The sequence below is a fragment of the Bubalus bubalis genome, chromosome 11 (genome assembly GCF_019923935.1).
Source record: "Bubalus bubalis isolate 160015118507 breed Murrah chromosome 11, NDDB_SH_1, whole genome shotgun sequence".
Taxonomy (NCBI): domain Eukaryota; kingdom Metazoa; phylum Chordata; class Mammalia; order Artiodactyla; family Bovidae; genus Bubalus; species Bubalus bubalis.
Genome location: NC_059167.1, coordinates 63,572,489 through 63,589,429, shown reverse-complemented (window position 1 = coordinate 63,589,429; position 16,941 = coordinate 63,572,489). Strand labels below are relative to the sequence as shown.

Sequence of the window (16,941 nt, the reverse complement as noted above, 5' to 3'; positions counted from 1 at the left end):
GCATACATCTTCTGATTCACTATTGGGTTTTTCTAGTATAGATATCTAAAAGTGGTATTTCTTTCTCTTAGGGCACAAGCCTCTTCAAATATATTATGTAATTTTAAAATTATTTTCTGAAGTTAGAGGGTTGATAGACCTCAAGTTCATTAATTCATTTAATAAGTGGTGGCACTTGTCACAAATATGTCATTAGATGTAGTTAAGAATCAAATTTATATAACCTCAAATTTGCTTTTTAAATAAACTGGGTTAGGACTTTGTACATACTGTTATATTTTGATGATTTTCTATTATTTTCAATGTCTTGAAAAATATATAAAACTGTGGAAATGGCATTTTTATCAATAATCCAGTTTTGCTTCAAGAACATGACTTGTAATCACAGAGCAAGTAGTTCATAAATTGAAGCAGTCCATTGTACATAAATCAAATCCCTACCAACTAGACAGAAAATAAAATTAATAGACATTGTTTATGGGTAATTTGAATAGAGCCACGTGAACATGGGCTTCAGTGACAGAAATTTAAAGCACGCTCACACTTAAGGTGCTCAGATATGGTAGAAAAGTAGAGGGGCCACAGGTAAATGGAAGTTGTTTAGAAGCGATATGGAAATTTCTTTTTGTTGAATGAGGTTTTATTTTAGTCTGGTGAAATTTCAATGCCTTCTAAATTTTAGTAATTCAGGCATTTACTGGCATGGTGTGTGGAATTTTTTCATCCAAATGGTTTGACAGGAGAAATATTGAAGTGAACATGAAATTTTATTTTCCTGGAAAAACTACCAACTGTGCTCCAGTGAAACCATATTGCTTTTACATTAGCATGTTTCCTTAATAATATCTAACCCTCATCTGCAACTTTTCAATCACTTTCAATTCCTATTCAAACCTCCCATCTGTTACTTTAAAGCAGCCTAGACTAGTAGTTTCAGTTTCTTAGAGCAGGAAAGAAGAAATTGCCTGCTCTTATTCCCCTAGCTCACTCTCCCTCATTCCTTGATATGTATTACTGACAACAGAATCTGAGCATAGACAACATTCACTGTGTTAAATGAAGGCTCCAAGTCACAGAAAACTAGTTCCTTTTCAGAACTGCTGGTGATCTTTACAGCGCTGCCTCCTGCTTCTCTATGGATCTGATGTCCAAATGCTCACTCTTACGAGGTCTTTTTGTAGGTTCTTTAGAAGAGACTGGAGTTCCTCTCCCTATTAAATCCCCTCAAGAGAAATCTGGTTAAAGCATGGCTCATTCCATGCCTTTAGCTGCCACCACAGAGGAAGTCTCCGGGGCATAGAATCAGCAGTGTTACATAAAGAACCAGAATGGCCCCATATCATGGGATATTTAAGTCTTATCCTTACTATGCCAGAAGTTGAGGACTGTCCCCCAACACTCTATCTCAGTCCCACCATCTCTTTCCTGTCTTCACCCCCAGTACCGTCTTCTTGTTTGTGGTGGTGGTGGTGGTGATGGTGGTCAGTGACTCACAGCATTCAGGTAAAAGAAAATCGTCATTGGGAATTCCCTGGTTGTCCAGTGGTTAGGACTCTGTGCTTTCACTGATGAGGAGATAGGTTCAATCCCTGTTTGGAGAACTGACTGCAAGTCATGTGGTGTGGCCAAAAAAAAAAAAAAAGGTCACCATTTCCTAACAATTCAACGTCCTTTTCCCCACTCCATTCACCCAGAGAAGGGAAGGGATCCTTGTTCCTTTAAGAACTCTGCATTTGTGCAAAAGACACTATCCTCCTTCACAATCTCTAATATTCTCTTCATCAGTGACCAGTCATTTTAGGACAACAGGGAATTTAATGAATAGGATACTTGAAGAATTTGATAATATTATCTAAAAATACAGTAGTTTCTACCGTGAATATACACCTATTCTTTAAGTATTTGGAGCATAAAAATATCAATAACTCTCAGGTGTCATTTTAACATATAATTAAATTATGTAATTAGCTGATTAGGTAATTATTACATAACAACATAAAAGTTGTCAAGACATGTATGAACAGAACACAAAATTTATATTTCTAGAATTTATATTAAAAATTCTTCAGTATGAACATATATGCATAATTTGTATTTCTAGATGTTATATTAAAAATTCTTCATCTTGATTATCATAGTCATTTTACCTATAACTTTTTGAGATCCACACCAATAAAAGATAACCAGAAGTTGCTACAAAACATGTGGAAGCATATTTCTACATGATTTGTTTTAAAGTTAAAATTTCCAGAAGTAGATAACTTTTAGTATGATATTAAGACAACTTCTGGGTGAATAAACTGAAACAAAACAGGATCAAAGAATCTCCTTCTCCAATATAATGAAGTGAATGATATAGAAAAAGAAATACATCTAAAACCCACCAAGGAAAGGGTCATGTCATAAATTTAGGAGAGAAGACATAAAATGAAGACAGTATTCTCATGTGTTCTTCTAGCACTGTTTTTTTTTTAATTAAAAATTTGACTTCAATAAAATGTATATAGAAAAAATTCTGGCTAAATAGCTTTAATATAATTACTATAATTATATATTTTGATGTGTGGGGAGAAATAATAGATTATATAATGATGATTTATGAAATGTACTTCTTCAAATTCTTAGAAGCATTCCTGAAGAAACATGAAAATTTAAAATGCCTCACAAATGTCCTAATATGGAGAGAAATGTACTGTACATATAAGTTGTTACATAAGGGAAAACTGGGAAAATTCATGGACAAGTGTAGCTCCAAATACCACCAAAGATCCTCAGCATTTGGATGTGCCATTTTCTAGGGTTCCTCACTGAATAGGCGCAAGGTCAGGATAAGAAATACACCATAGATAGACGAGCAGACTGCACACTTGAAAGACAGGAGTGAGCTGTGATGTAAGAATATTTAAAGGGATTTCAGATGAGGTGTCTGTCATCCATCAAAGGCTGTAACTATTAATCCTTCAATTTCTCTCCTATCCTTATCCCTCTCATCCTGAGGGTATGGAAAAGAAGATAGATAGCAATACCCAGTCCTCAAACAATGCCATGCAAAGAGAAGGCTAAATGAACCAAACACTGCAAAAACTTTGTGAAAGGGTGACTAGAGATGTTCCACTATTTAAAATTTCAGAGTAAATATGAGGTCTGGGTAGAACAGTATATATATCACACATATGTAGTAGGAAAATAATGTCAGGACAGCTATATAATCAGTCTCTTGAGAAAAAGGAGAGGAGAAGTAAAGAAAGAAGTAATAAATATTGAATGAAAAAGATAGGTAAGGTAAATTATCTAGTTTGGAAGGAAAACATAGATAATAAAACAAATCTCCATGGTGAATAATAATCATATGTAGAGGATAACTGGTAAAGCATAACATTTTTTCAAAATAAGTTCCAAAAAGAGATGACAAAATAGAAAAATATGAAAATGGAAATTTATAAAACTAAGGAATATAAAACCAGAGGGAATTATGGTTGCAAAACAGAATATTAACAGTGTCAGGCTTTATTTTTCTGGGCTCCAAAATCACTACAGATGGTGACTGCAGCCATGAAATTAAAAGACGCTTACTCCTTGGAAGGAAGGTTATGACCAACCTAGATAGCATATTCAAAAGCAGAGACATTACTTTGCCAACAAAGTTTCGTCTAGTCAAGGCTATGGTTTTTCCTGTGGTCATGTATGGATGTGAGAGTTGGACTGTGAAGAAGGCTGAGCACCAAAGAATTGATGCTTTTGAACTGTGGTGTTGGAGAAGACTCTTGAGAGTCCCTTGGACTGCAAGGAGATCCAACCAGTCCATTCTGAAGGAGATCAGCCCTGGGATTTCTTTGGAAGGAATGATACTAAAGCTGAAGCTCCAGTACTTTGGCCACCTCATGCGAAGAGTTGACTCATTGGAAGAGACTCTGATGCTGGGAGGGACTGGGGGCAGGAGAAAAGGGGATGACAGAGGATGAGATGGCTGGATGGCATCACTGACTTGATGGACGTGAGTCTGAGTGAACTCCGGGAGTTGGTGATGGACAGGGAGGCCTGGCGTGCTGCGATTCAAGAGGTCGCAAAGAGTCGGACACGACTGAGCGACTGATCTGATCTGACCTGATCATGAAAAGAGTAACACTACAAACAACAACAATTAGGAGAGAGGCAAGAACAAATGTAACAACAATAACTTCAGATTCAACTGTTATAAGTTAACATTGATTTTGTGTACTTATGTGCAAGCCACAATCCTATTCATTTTCTCAATGAATTATCTCATATAGTCCTAAAAACAACCTATAATTATAATGTCCTAATCCTATTTTATAGTTTAAAATTAAGGAATAGCTATACTAAATAACTTGCCTGTAAGTGAAGTAAAGAGATTCAAATCCAGCCATCCTGACATCAGATCTTCCCTTATTATCCACTGTTAAGCACGATAATAACCTCACTTTGAATTATGATTAATGGTGCAATATACTTTTGGCTTTGCTCATTGATTTTTACATTATTTACTTAAAAAAAGAATGTGTAGATATTTTTAGGAAAACAATGAAGTCATTACTCTAAAATAAAAAAGCATATGTTATTAATATAAAGGCAGGAATGATCTCTCATCTCAATCCTTAGGTCAGTATTTGACACTCTTTAAGAGACAAAAAGCCCAACTTGAATTGTGTCAGGGCAGGCAGTACAAAGCTGCTAAAGTAGAAATAAAATGCCTGCCAATATTACTGATAACCAATTCATGTAAGAGCTGGTGTATATTTTCATAAAAATTAAGGATTTTAAGCAGGATTTGCTTAATATAATTCCATATTTTGAGAGAAGGAAAGAAATGGTGGATTATACAATAATTATTGGTGGAATATGTTTTTCAAAACTAAATTGGAATGATACATGGTCTCTTTCCTAACAGATTCGGCCAGTATTTTCCATAAAATCTGAAGAACTCCAACAACTAAATCAGAGGGTTTTGCAAGGCAATATTTGCTTGAATTTAGTCAACTGTATTTGGGTTTTTATTTTAAATAGGCAGATAGTTCTGTTTCATTGCAGTAGTGGATGAAATTCTGAATACATATGTTCCAAAATTAAATTTTCCATTTTGAATAGAAATTGAAAAATAATGAAGAGCTCTACAATATAAAATTAAATTTCAGTTCAAATGTCTTATCAATTTTTAATAACTAGAAAATAGGAAAATGCTGATAAAACAAAATTATGGCTTATAGAACATAAGTTAGCATGATGTTTGTTAAGAAAAACAAGTGAAAATCTTCTATCAAAGTTAAAGGAAATAACTTGATGACACCTTCCTCCTAGATGTTTAATGTACTAATTTTTCATCTTTAATTCACCTTTCATTCACCTATCTATACGCAATAACAATCATAGTTACCAACCTCTTAGAGCAAAGACATTCATGGGCTTATGCGTTCTGTATTTAGTGAGTATAGAGCTCCATATATGAAGGTTAAAATGTTTAGAATGTTTGAGACTGAAGATAAGGATAAATAATGAAGATAGAGAATATTTTCAAAGCTGCATCATATTTGTATTAACATGTGACCAAGGAAGTGCTTTCTTTGGCATTTTGATTTTTCTGAAGCTGAGGGTTTTTTGTTTTTTTTTTTTTAAAGATTATGTGGTAAAAAATTAACAGGACTGGACAGGAGTCAGAAGATCTGGCTCAAGTATACTTTAATTTGCAAGTTGCATAGTACTTAATCTCCTAGAAAATTTCAGGAGATTTAAAGTATTAATATCAAGTAAAACATGTCAAGTGCTACTTAAGCTGAAAGGTCCTTTCTATATATTCATGTAATTTAGTACCTGCTATTCTTTTTGTTTGAGCTTCCCTGGTGGCTCAGCAGTAAAGAACCTGCCTGCCAATACAGGAGATGCAGGAGAGGCGGGTTTGATTCCTGGGTCGAGAAGATCCCCTGGAAAAGGAAATGGCAACCCACTCCAGTCTTCTTCCTTGGAAAATCCCACAGACAGAGGAGTCCAGTGGGCTACAGTCCATGGGGTCACAAAGAGTCAGACAGGACTGAAGCGACTAAACCACTGCCATCCTTCTTGTTTAGGTATAATAATAAGTATAGCTTAAAACAGCAACTACACAAGTAGGTAATATAGTAAGAGCAGAAAAGAAGTATCAAGGCAGACACAAAATTTTAAGATTGACATAGGAATTTTAACTAAATGAAAATAATTTTAAAAGGATGTCTTTCGATACTGCTTATTTAGTATTCCTTTTGTTCCTTAAATACAATGACTTCGAAAATGAGTAGTTATAGAAAACTGAGGGCACTGTTTGCAGGATTGAAATTTAGAAAACTAAATAACATTAAGAACCAGAATTTTAAAATGTAGTAGAGACCCAGAAACTTTAGTTTATGTAATTTCTAAACTAAAACATAAACAACTAAAAACCCCACTTGCATCCACAACATAACTCTAATGTAGGGCAAGCACCGACAGATTGCAAATTATCTCTGGGATCTTTTAAATCTGCACAGATACCTGATTTAGTGTCATTTTCTTTTCTGTTCATTCTACTGGGACTCAGGTCAAGCAATATGAACTTGGATGTCAACCTGTGACCTTTCTGTGATGAAGAAAAGATTGGATTGTCCTCTCTTGAGTGTGAGATAATGAAAGGCTTGTCTGGGGAAATCTTTTGCAGTGATCCCCAATTGTCCCAAGGCTGATAGTTGGAGTTGATAGGTAGTTCTAAAGAAAGACAATGTGCAGAAATGTATAAGGAAAACCTAAGCAACAAGTTTATTAGACTTTTTCATTTCAAAGAGATCATAGTTGAAACATGACTAATGCCTACCATGATTTTCATTCCTATTATTTTCTATAAAAGTAATTCTTTTCTGTAAATCTCAGATTCTTCCCTACTTTTTTATTCAAGGTAATAACTGTGTAATTTATGACTTCTCTAAAAACAAAACTTCTTACATATTTCCCTTGGCTCTCTAGGTTAACAGCATGAATTAGAACTGCAATAGCTTTCCCTATGAATGGCAAACAAATCGTTCACTTGAAAGTAAATTATCATTTGTTATTTAAATTCTTTCTGATAATTTTAATAGAAAAATTATTTCTCTAGTAGTCTATGTTTTAAAAATTGGATATTTTTAAATGTTTAAAATATTAAAAAATCAACAATTACTTTTTGCCAGTAAATACAATTTATTGGTGAACAAAATTTAGACCAGCATGGCCAAAGTTGGCAGTGTTGTCAAAGACCTCAGGAGTTCAGAGCTCGCCACTTGTCCAAAGGTCCACGGTTGGGGACATATTTGACTCCGCAACCATCGGGAATGAGGCGCTTCTTAGCCACTTTGTCTTCAAATTCATCAGCATTAAACCTGGTAAAGCCCCATTTCTTGGAGATATGAATCTTCTGGCGCCCAGGGAACTTGAACTTGGCCCTGCGTAAAGCTTCAATCACATGTTCCTTGTTCTGAAGCTTGGTGCGGATGGACATGATGACTTGACCAATGTGGACTCGGGCCACCGTACCCTGGGGCTTTCCAAAGGCACCTCGCATACCTGTCTGAAGCCTGTCAGCACCAGCACAGGACAACATCTTGTTGATGCGGATGACATGGAATGGATGGAGTCGCACTCGAATGTGAAAGCCATCTTTGCCGCAACTTTTCACCATGTACTTGTTGGCACAAATTCGGGCGGCCTCCAGGGCTTCGGAAGAGAGCTGCTCATATTCATCAGACACCATGTGGCCACAGAGTGGGAACTCATCCACTTTGGCCTTCTTCCGACCCAGGTCAAAGATGCGGATCTTGGCATCGGGGACACCTCGGCAGAAGCGAGACTTTGGGTAAGGCTTATTCTTACAGTACCGGTAACAACGGGCAGGGCGGCGGCCCATGACAACAGGAGGAATCTCTGAAGTGCGTAGTAGTGAAGGAGGCGCTCTCGCTCATGCCTGCGCATGTGCTATATGTACATTGCCCATCTTTAGGTGCGGGAACCATAGAGTACTTGAAGACTCTCTTTCACAACATCCCCACCATAGATGCAGATATACTCTACGCATGCGTGTGGGAGATTTGAAAAATGAGCAGGACCGAGAGGCTATTGACTCAACTCCAGTGTTTTTGCCTGGAGAATCCCAGGGACAGGGGAACCTGGTGGGCTGCCATTTATGGGGTCAGGCAGAGCCGGACACAACTGAAGTGACTTAGCAGCAGAGAGGCTATTGAATATATTGGCATGCAGGCATCCTGGTGAAGCAGTGAGCTTTCCAGCAGCGGCCCTGTAAGGCTGTTTCCTTCCTCCTGTTCATCTTGAGCCTAAAATGTTTGCTGTAAGGTTTGTCATAGGTATAAAATATGTACTTTCCCAGAATTTGAATGAGGAAGGGCTCTCTACCTAGTAAATATACTTTGTGTCTGGTTTGTTCAAATAATGCAAGAGCTCACATCTCCTATCACCGATTGTAGATCAATTGCTATTTGTCAGAGTATGTGCTCACCTTCATGGATAAAGTGGTTTCTTGGTATGAGCTTCCTGGTGAGGCTCAGGAAGAGATGAAAGTAGGGGGGAGAAGGAGAAGTTATCTGTTGTACATGTTGCTTGATAATTGTTTTAGAAACATGAGTTTGGTTTTATTTATTTATTAATCACGTGGAAGGATTTTATTGTCAAAATGTCATCCATAATATTGGAATACCAACTAAACGTTTTAACTTTAAGGCTGTTTGCATTTTCAAATGTTGCTGCTTCTGGGAACTGTATAAAAAGTAACTGTTGGGAATTCCTCCATGGTCCAGTTGTTAGGACTTGGCACTTTCACTGTCGGGTCTGTGTTCTGTCCTTGGTTAGGGAGCTAAGATTCCACAAGCCAGGAGGCAAGGCCACACACACACACACACACAAAGTAGCTATTTATGCTTTATTAATGTATTACACCTTACTGAGAAAGAGCTTCATAGTTTGTTTTCTTCTATTATTTGATTTTATAAAAATATTATGATCAGGATCAGAGTGTGGGGAAAGAGAGAAATGAGAGGGAGAGAATCTACAATTAGTCAGTCAGTTGAGTTCAGTTGGTCAGTCGTGTCTGACTCTTTGTGATCCCATGGACTGCAGCACAACAGGCCTCCCTGTCCATCACCAAGTCCTGGAGTTTACTCAAACTCATGTCCATTGAGTCTGTGATGCCATCCAGCCATCTTACCCTCTGTCGTCCCCTTCCCCTCCTGCCTTCAATCTTTCCCAGCATCAGGTTCTTTTCCAGTGAATCAGCTCTTCGCATCAGGTGGCAAAAGTACAGAAGTTTCAGCTTTACCATTAGTCCTTTCAATGAATATTCAGGACTAATTTCCTTTAGTATTGACTGGTTAGATCTCCTTGCAGTCCAAAGGACTGTCAAGAGTCTTCTCCAAGACCATAGTTCAAAAGCATCAATTCTTCAGCCCTTAGCTTTCTTTATAGTCCCAACTCTCAGATCCATACATGACTACTGGAAAAACAATAGCTTTGACTAGACGGACCTTTGTTGGCAAAGTAATGTCTCTGCTTTTTAATATGCTGTCTAGGTTGGTCATAACTTTTCTTCCAAGAAGCAAGCGTCTTTTAATTTCATGGCTGCAGTCACCATCTGCAGTGATTTTGGAGCCCAAAAAACTGTTTCCCCATCTATTTGCCATGAAGTGATGGGACCAGATGCCATAATCTTAGTTTTCTTGATGTTGAGCTTTAAGCCAACTTTTTCACTCTCCTCTTTCACTTTGAACAAGAGGCTCTTTAGTTCTTCTTCACTTTCTGTCACAAGAGTGGTGTCATCTGCATATCTGAGGTTATTGATATTTCTTCCGGCAGTCTTGATTCCAGCTTGTGCTTCATCCTGCCCAGCATTTCTCATGATGTACTCTGCATATAAGTTAAACAAGCAGGGTGACAATATACAGCCTTGACGTACTCCTTTTCCTATTTGGAACCAGTCTATTGTTTATGTCCAATTCTAACTGTTGCTTCCTGACTTGCATACAGATTTCTCAAGAGGCAGGTCAGGTGGCCTGGTATTCCCATCTCTTTAAGAATTTTCCACAGTTTGTTGTGGTACACACAGTCAAAGTCTTTGGCATAGTCAATAAAGCAGAAGTAGATGTTTTTCAGGAACTCTCTTGCTTTTTCGATGATACAGTGGATATTGACAATTTGATCTCTGGTTCCTCTGCCTTTTCTAAATCCAGCTTGAACATCTGGAAGTTCATGGTTCACATATTACTGAAGCCTAGCTTGGAGAATTTTGAGCATTACTTTACTAGCGTGTGAGATGAGTGCAATTGTGCAGTAGTTTGAGCATTCTTTGGCATTGCCTTTCTTTGGGATTGGAATGAAAACTGACCTTTTTGAGTCCTGTGGCCCCTGCTGAGTTTTCCAAATATGCTGACATACTGAGTGCAGCACTTTCACAGCATCATCTTTGAGGATTTGAAATAGCTCAACTGGAATTCCATCACCTCCACTAGCTTTGTTTGTAGTGATGTTTCCTAAGGCCCATGTGACATCGCATTCCAGGATATCTGGCTCTATATTGGTGATCACATCAGCCTATTTATCTGGGTCGTGAATCTCTATTTGGATTTTTCTAGTTGTTTGATTCCTTTTTGCTCTTTCACAAATCCATGACATCATGGAAAAAAATCCTTCCAGTGTGAATATATTCTGCTAGTGCTTTCTGTTTAACAGGGAAACATAAGTTGTGAGAAAATAACTCCTGCTCTTAAAGTGAGGTTTTATAAAATACCCATGTTAGAGTAGAAATATTAAAACTCCTAGTGTAGTGAACTTCCCCACATTATGTAGAAGCTTGCTTAATTCCCATTCCTTCCATCTTTTCTGCCTTTCTATTTTGCTCTTCTATTAACTGTATAAACTACTATCTGTGGAAATAGAACAGCAAGTAACATTGCACTGCCCTCATTGGGTTTACAAGTCTACAGGATACACTATATGTTATTCAGATAATATGTCATCATATTACAAAGTACAAATTATGGCAAAAAGGAAAGGCAAGGTGAGGTCTGAAAGCCTGGGATGAAACCCTAATCTTGACTGAGGATTGGACAGGAAAAATGAAACAGGCTTCACATAGTGATAAGAGCACATGGAGCCTGGTTTTGCAGAGACAGTAAAGCAGGAAGAACATGGACCATTTGAGGAAGGAACTAGAATAAGGGCCATATGACTATGAATGAGGGGGTGAGTGGCATAATGTGACTCCAGTGGGAGCGGCAGGGGGGCGGGGGGGGCTTTCATGTCACAAGGGCCATTTTAACAAGGTAGTGATCCTACTCTTCTGTTTGAGAACAGAGTAGCTTTACACAGGTTTTATCACTTGATATATATGATATAGTCAATAGAGTGGGGGCTTCCCGGGTGGCTCAGTGGTAAAGAGCCAGCTTGCCAGTGCAGGAGTCGCAGGAGATGCAGGCTCCATCCCTGGGTTGGGAAGATCCCCTTGAGAAGGAAATGGCAACCCACTCCATTATTATTGTCTGAAAAATCCAATAGACCAAGGAGCCTGACAGGTTACAGTCCATGGGGTTGCAAAGAGATGGACATGACTGAGCAGTAGAGCACACACGCACGATAGACTGTAAGGGGCCAAAAAAATGGATGCAGGGAAGTCAGGAAGGAAGGCTTTTCAACACTGAAGAAAGTAAGTGAATGTACCTTGAATATGTTTGTAATATCTTTCACTTTAAAAACATATTTATATCTTTTTTTTACTACTACATGCCCAGAATATATCATAGTTCTGGAAGAGATGAATATGTGAGGTCAAAGGAAGGTACCCAGCTGCAGTTCATGTGCTATCTCACACTCACCATCACCTGTCTAGGTCATGCTTTGTGGTTTCAAAACCCTAGAAATCTCTGACCAGCAGATCTGTGACTATCTGGACCTGCTTGCATAACCCTCTTTCCTTAATCCAAAAGATGACTGATCACTGTTTGCCTGGGACTGTACCAGTTTTAAAGCCCTGCATTCCCCCGAACCCCTCAATCCAAGGCAAAATGAGGGGGTTGATCACCCTACCACATTTAAACATGGGCCCCCTTACAGTTGTAGGCTGGAGTCAGAGGATGGGAAGTGAAGGGGAGAGCCAGACTGGGGTTCTCTGTTTAGACTCTTTTCGTCTTAGTCCTACAGATATTAGAGGGGAGCCTGTGGAAAATGGCCGAGCTACACCATTCTACTATTCTTCTATTAAAAGCATTATCCTCAATCAGTTCCAAAGTTTTGAGTGTTCCTCTGTCTCCCAACTCCTGGTACCCACAATGTGCTTCATTCTAAGCAAATCTTGCAACAAAGTTTAAAACTTATCTGCTTTGAAATAACCTGAAATATGGTCAAGAAGAAACACATGGGAAATAATTTAGATCTCATTTATAAAATTTATTACTTTGGTAATTGCAATAAAAGTTTAGCAAAGGGAGACACTGCTGCTGCTGCTAAATCACTTCAGTCGTGTCCGACCCCATAGACTGCAGCCCACCAGGCTCTGCCATCCCTGGGATTCTCCAGGCAAGAACACTGGAATAGGTTGCCATTTCCTTCTCCAATGCATGAAAGTGAAAAGTGAAAGTGAAGTCGCTCAGTCGTGTCCAACTCTTAGCGACCCCATGGACTACAGCCCACCAGGTTCCTCCATCCATGGGATTTTCCAGGCAAGAGTGACATATAAAATAGAGATGTCTTAAAGAATAATTAGAATATGTGAAAGTGAAGTAAGGAATCAGGTGAGAAAGGGGCATGGCAACTGCATAAGATTGATTAGATCTAGGAGAACAAGAAATTTGTTTAGGTCATTGGTTTTGCTCCCTATTTTTGACAAATTGTGTGACCCATAGTACAGTTTTTTAATTAGTACCCAGGACTACTGAGGGACAACTATGTTGGTCAATGCTTAACAACCTGCCCCTTGAGGAGTGGGGTGAGGGGCCCCCAACTTGTCGTGCTTGTTGATATCTCTAGTGTAGATACTCCATTATCAGTTTCAGCCACCACTGTGATAATGAACATGAAATGGCAAGAGACACACAGTAAGCTCCTGTGTGTCACTGGGTAGCTGGCTCTAGCATGCTACCATTTTGCTGTGCATACCCAAGAAAAATAGAAAAAACAAATTTGACTAAAGCTAATAATCATGTTAGAATAATGCATTTTGGCATAGGTAGGGAAAGATCATTTTCTTGGAGCCCTTAAAAAGCAGGCAGGGAAACATGTTTAGACAATGATTCAGGCTGTGAAGTCTTTCCTCCATGGTTTCACATTCCTGTTCCATAATTCCCATAGAAGAAATCTGCACTATTCTGTACTTACTGATTATGTATTATTCATCAAGGCAGCCTTTATGTACTTAGAATTAGCACTGTATAGTATTAAAAATACAATCAAATTCCCAGTATCCTCTGCCTTCATGCAAAGCCTAGAAAAGAACAGTTCTGTGTATCAGTTCAGTGCAGTATTTCCTTTCCTTCTTTGATTTCACAGTTCAAACATTTCACAAAGAGCTAAACCTGATTTTGTTCTCAAAGAATATGCACTGGAGTCTAATGTATTGACTGACGTGCACCCTGGATACCTTCTCCTGCTGCTGGGACCGCCTGCATTGTTGATCACTGAGTCATTAAGTAGCGTTCCATCACTTGGTGTTTGACAATATACTGTGATTCAGAGAGCATGTTCCCACTTGGGCTCTCAATGAAGTGTGAAGCCTCCACTGATGATGAACAGTCATTTTCATCTGTGTTTTTTAGTAACTTCACCATGGGAGCTGTAATCTCAATATTTTTAAGAGTCTAGATGAGCAACTTGGCTGCATTTTCCTAGAGTTGAGTTGTGACTATAAAAGAGTCATGGTTATGCTGGCCTTTTCTTCAAGTGAGCCAATTTTGTCTATTGTCGTGGCTAAGGTGTGGTCCCGCTTAGCTCATGTCTCACACACCTGATTCACAATGGTCTTCTTTATCTGTTTGAGAAATGTATATTCTCTGAATAGAAACACAGTCAGGTGATTTTAACTGTTTAGTCCCGGGGGCCTAGTGAATTTTCTTCTTTGACTGATATTTTATACATTTTGATTATTCTCCTTTTGTGAATCTGTTTTTTATTTTGTATCTAGGAACTGAGTATATATACTTAACCTTTATGCTTTTGTGGTATAGGATGAATTCTTCCCTGATGAGTGAATTTTTTTTTTTACATTGCTCCATAAAATTGGGGAAAAAATATATGAGGATTAAATCAGGAAGAAGTAATGCATAAATATGCTCATTAGAATTTGAGTTTAGTTTGTAAGCTTTACTTGTTCATGTTTCATCCTTGTACAGAATTTATAAGCCATTAATCAGTTTTGGTATTTAGTTAATGTGTAGTTTTAAAATTATAAATATTTAAGTAATGCTGTAACAAAGATATAATTTATAATATATAATAATCATAATGTTATAGAAAAGCATACACATAAAAATGCTATACTAAAGATGGGCCTTTGCTTCTGGCTCAGCTAGTAAAGAATCCGCCTGCAATACAAGAGACCTGGGTTCAATCCCTGGGTTGGGAAGATCCCCTGGAGAAGGGAAAGGCTACCCACGCCAGTATTCTGGCCTGGAGAATTCCATGGACTGTATAGTCCATGGGAGCACAAAAAGTGTGACACGACTGAGCAACTTTCACTTTCACTTTCATACTAAAGATTAATTGACTCAACATAAATAATCTACTTATACCTTTAAAAGTCCTTCTCTTTTAATGCTACCAAACCAAAACTTGGATCTGCTTTCTGGTGTGTAGTAATGCTAGTCTACTGACTCCATGCTGTGTGAAGCAAAGTACAGTGTTGTAAGGTGCCATACAAGTAGTCTGGGACTGGTGATGCTCAAAAATTCCAAACTCCCTGATGGCTTTTAGCTCAAATGCTCCTTACATTTTCAGGGCAAGGTGAGGCAGGGGAGTCCCTAGGTACAGTTATCAACTCTTACACAATTCACTGATTGCTTGTTGGTAACAGGGGGGTGTCATAGGGGTTAACTTATCAATCCTTGGGCTTCAGTGGGCCTGGGGGCCCTGTGTTGCTGGTCATCAAGTAGTAAATTTCTTTCATTTGGTGAGGAGTTTGGCCTCTGTAAAACAACTCAGGAAATGTGCATTAGATACTATTGTCTGTGTACTTCAGAGAGGAGTTAAAGCAGAGGATGTGGGGAAGGAGGGGGTCTGTCCTGGGAATGCCTCATAGGGTCCTGTTCATTAAAGGGCTTAATTCAGCCTGAAAATTTCAGAAACACAGATTTAGGATCAGGGTGCTGTGTATGAAGCTTGTCCTCCCACATATTGAGTACATGGACTTTCTCTCCTTTAGATCCAAGTCTTCGTTCATTTATTTTAAAAGGCAAAATGCTGTTATTTTATCCCTGATGCCCAAGTTTCTTGCCAATAGTATTAATATGAAGTTTTATGTGGTTTACTAGGTTTACAGACATGCTTAAAGCAAATGTTTAGTTAAATACTGAGATTACATATTGACATACCATGATGCCCAATTGTATTTCAAGTTGAATGAATCTTGTATGTTTAATGGATAACCTCTTTATCCTCTGAACTGAACATTTTCTTTGTGAAAGTGTTTCTTTATGAAAGTGTTTCTTTATGAAAGCATCCTTAACATTAGATGTAAGCATTCTTTAATTACAAAATAAGTATTCCAATTGATAAAGTGCTGACTTTGGAAGGCTTTTCAAAAAGCTTTGCTTCACCTATCAAACATTTTAATCCATTCATATTTTGTTTTTTTCCCTGGGAAGCAAACATTAAGAAGTAGATGAGAGATAAATTACCATGCTAATTGGTATACATGGTAAACAAATACCTGCTTAATCCCTATGTAAAGAATTTGGCCCTGCCCAATTTTCTGTATTTTCCTTGAGCTCCAAAATCACTGCAGATGGTGACTGCAGCCATGACATTATAAGACAAGTGCTCCTTGGAAGAAAAGCTATGACCAATCTAGACAGCATATTAAAAAGCAGAGACATTACTTTGCCAACAAATGTCTGTCTAGTCAAAGCTATGGTTTTTCCAGTGGTCATGTATGGATGTGAGAGTTGTAGTATGAAGAAAGCTGAGCACCAAAGAATTGATACTGTTGAACTGTGGTGTTGGAGAAGACTCTTGAGAGTCCCTTGGACTGCAAGGAGATCCAACCAGTCAGTTCTAAAGGAAATCAGTCCTGAATATTCATTGGAAGGACTGATGCTGAAGCTGAAACTCCAATATTTGGCCACCTGATGCAAAGAACTGACTCATTTGAAAAGACCCTGATTCTGGAAAAGATTGAAGGCAGGAGAAGGAGATCACAGAGGATGAGGTTGTTGGATGGCATCACCAACTCGATGGACATGAGATTGAGCAAGCTACAGGAGTTGGTTATGGACAGGGAAGCCTGGCATGCTGCAGTCCATGGGGTCACAAAGAGTTGGACATGACTGAGTGACTGAACTGAACTGAAAGATTCTGGGCTTCCCTTGTGGCTCAGCTGGTAAAGAATCTGCCTGCAATGCGGGAGACCTGGATTCGATCCCTGGGTGGGGAAGATCCCCTGGAGAAGGGAAAGGTTACCCACCCCAGTATTCTGGCCTGGAGAATTCCATGGACTGTATAGTTAATGGAGTTGCAAAGAGTCGAACACGACTGATTTTCACTTCACAAAGCTTCTGGGAGGTAATTTCTAGTGTCTTTTTTTGCCTAAGGACTTTGGTCATATTGGCTGGTCTGACAATGTGATTTAGAGTGAGGGCTGACTGTGCCAGAAAGACCGCTAATGTGATGTAGGTATCGTTATCTTAGAGACTTACAGCAACCTTTTGCAATCAGTCAATCAATCATGGCTGTATAATG

At 38.5% G+C, this 16,941-nt stretch overlaps 1 protein-coding gene across 1 annotated transcript; it reads right to left on the bottom strand.

Moving 5' to 3' along the window:
• Positions 1 to 7,177: 7,177 nt before the first annotated feature.
• Positions 7,178 to 7,967, bottom strand: RPL10L (ribosomal protein L10 like). The gene has a single exon (XM_006066160.4). It carries the CDS (start codon positions 7,898 to 7,900, stop codon positions 7,256 to 7,258), a length of 645 nt encoding a protein of 214 aa, XP_006066222.2. The 5' UTR covers positions 7,901 to 7,967; the 3' UTR covers positions 7,178 to 7,255.
• Between the last annotated feature and the right edge of the window lie 8,974 nt (positions 7,968 to 16,941).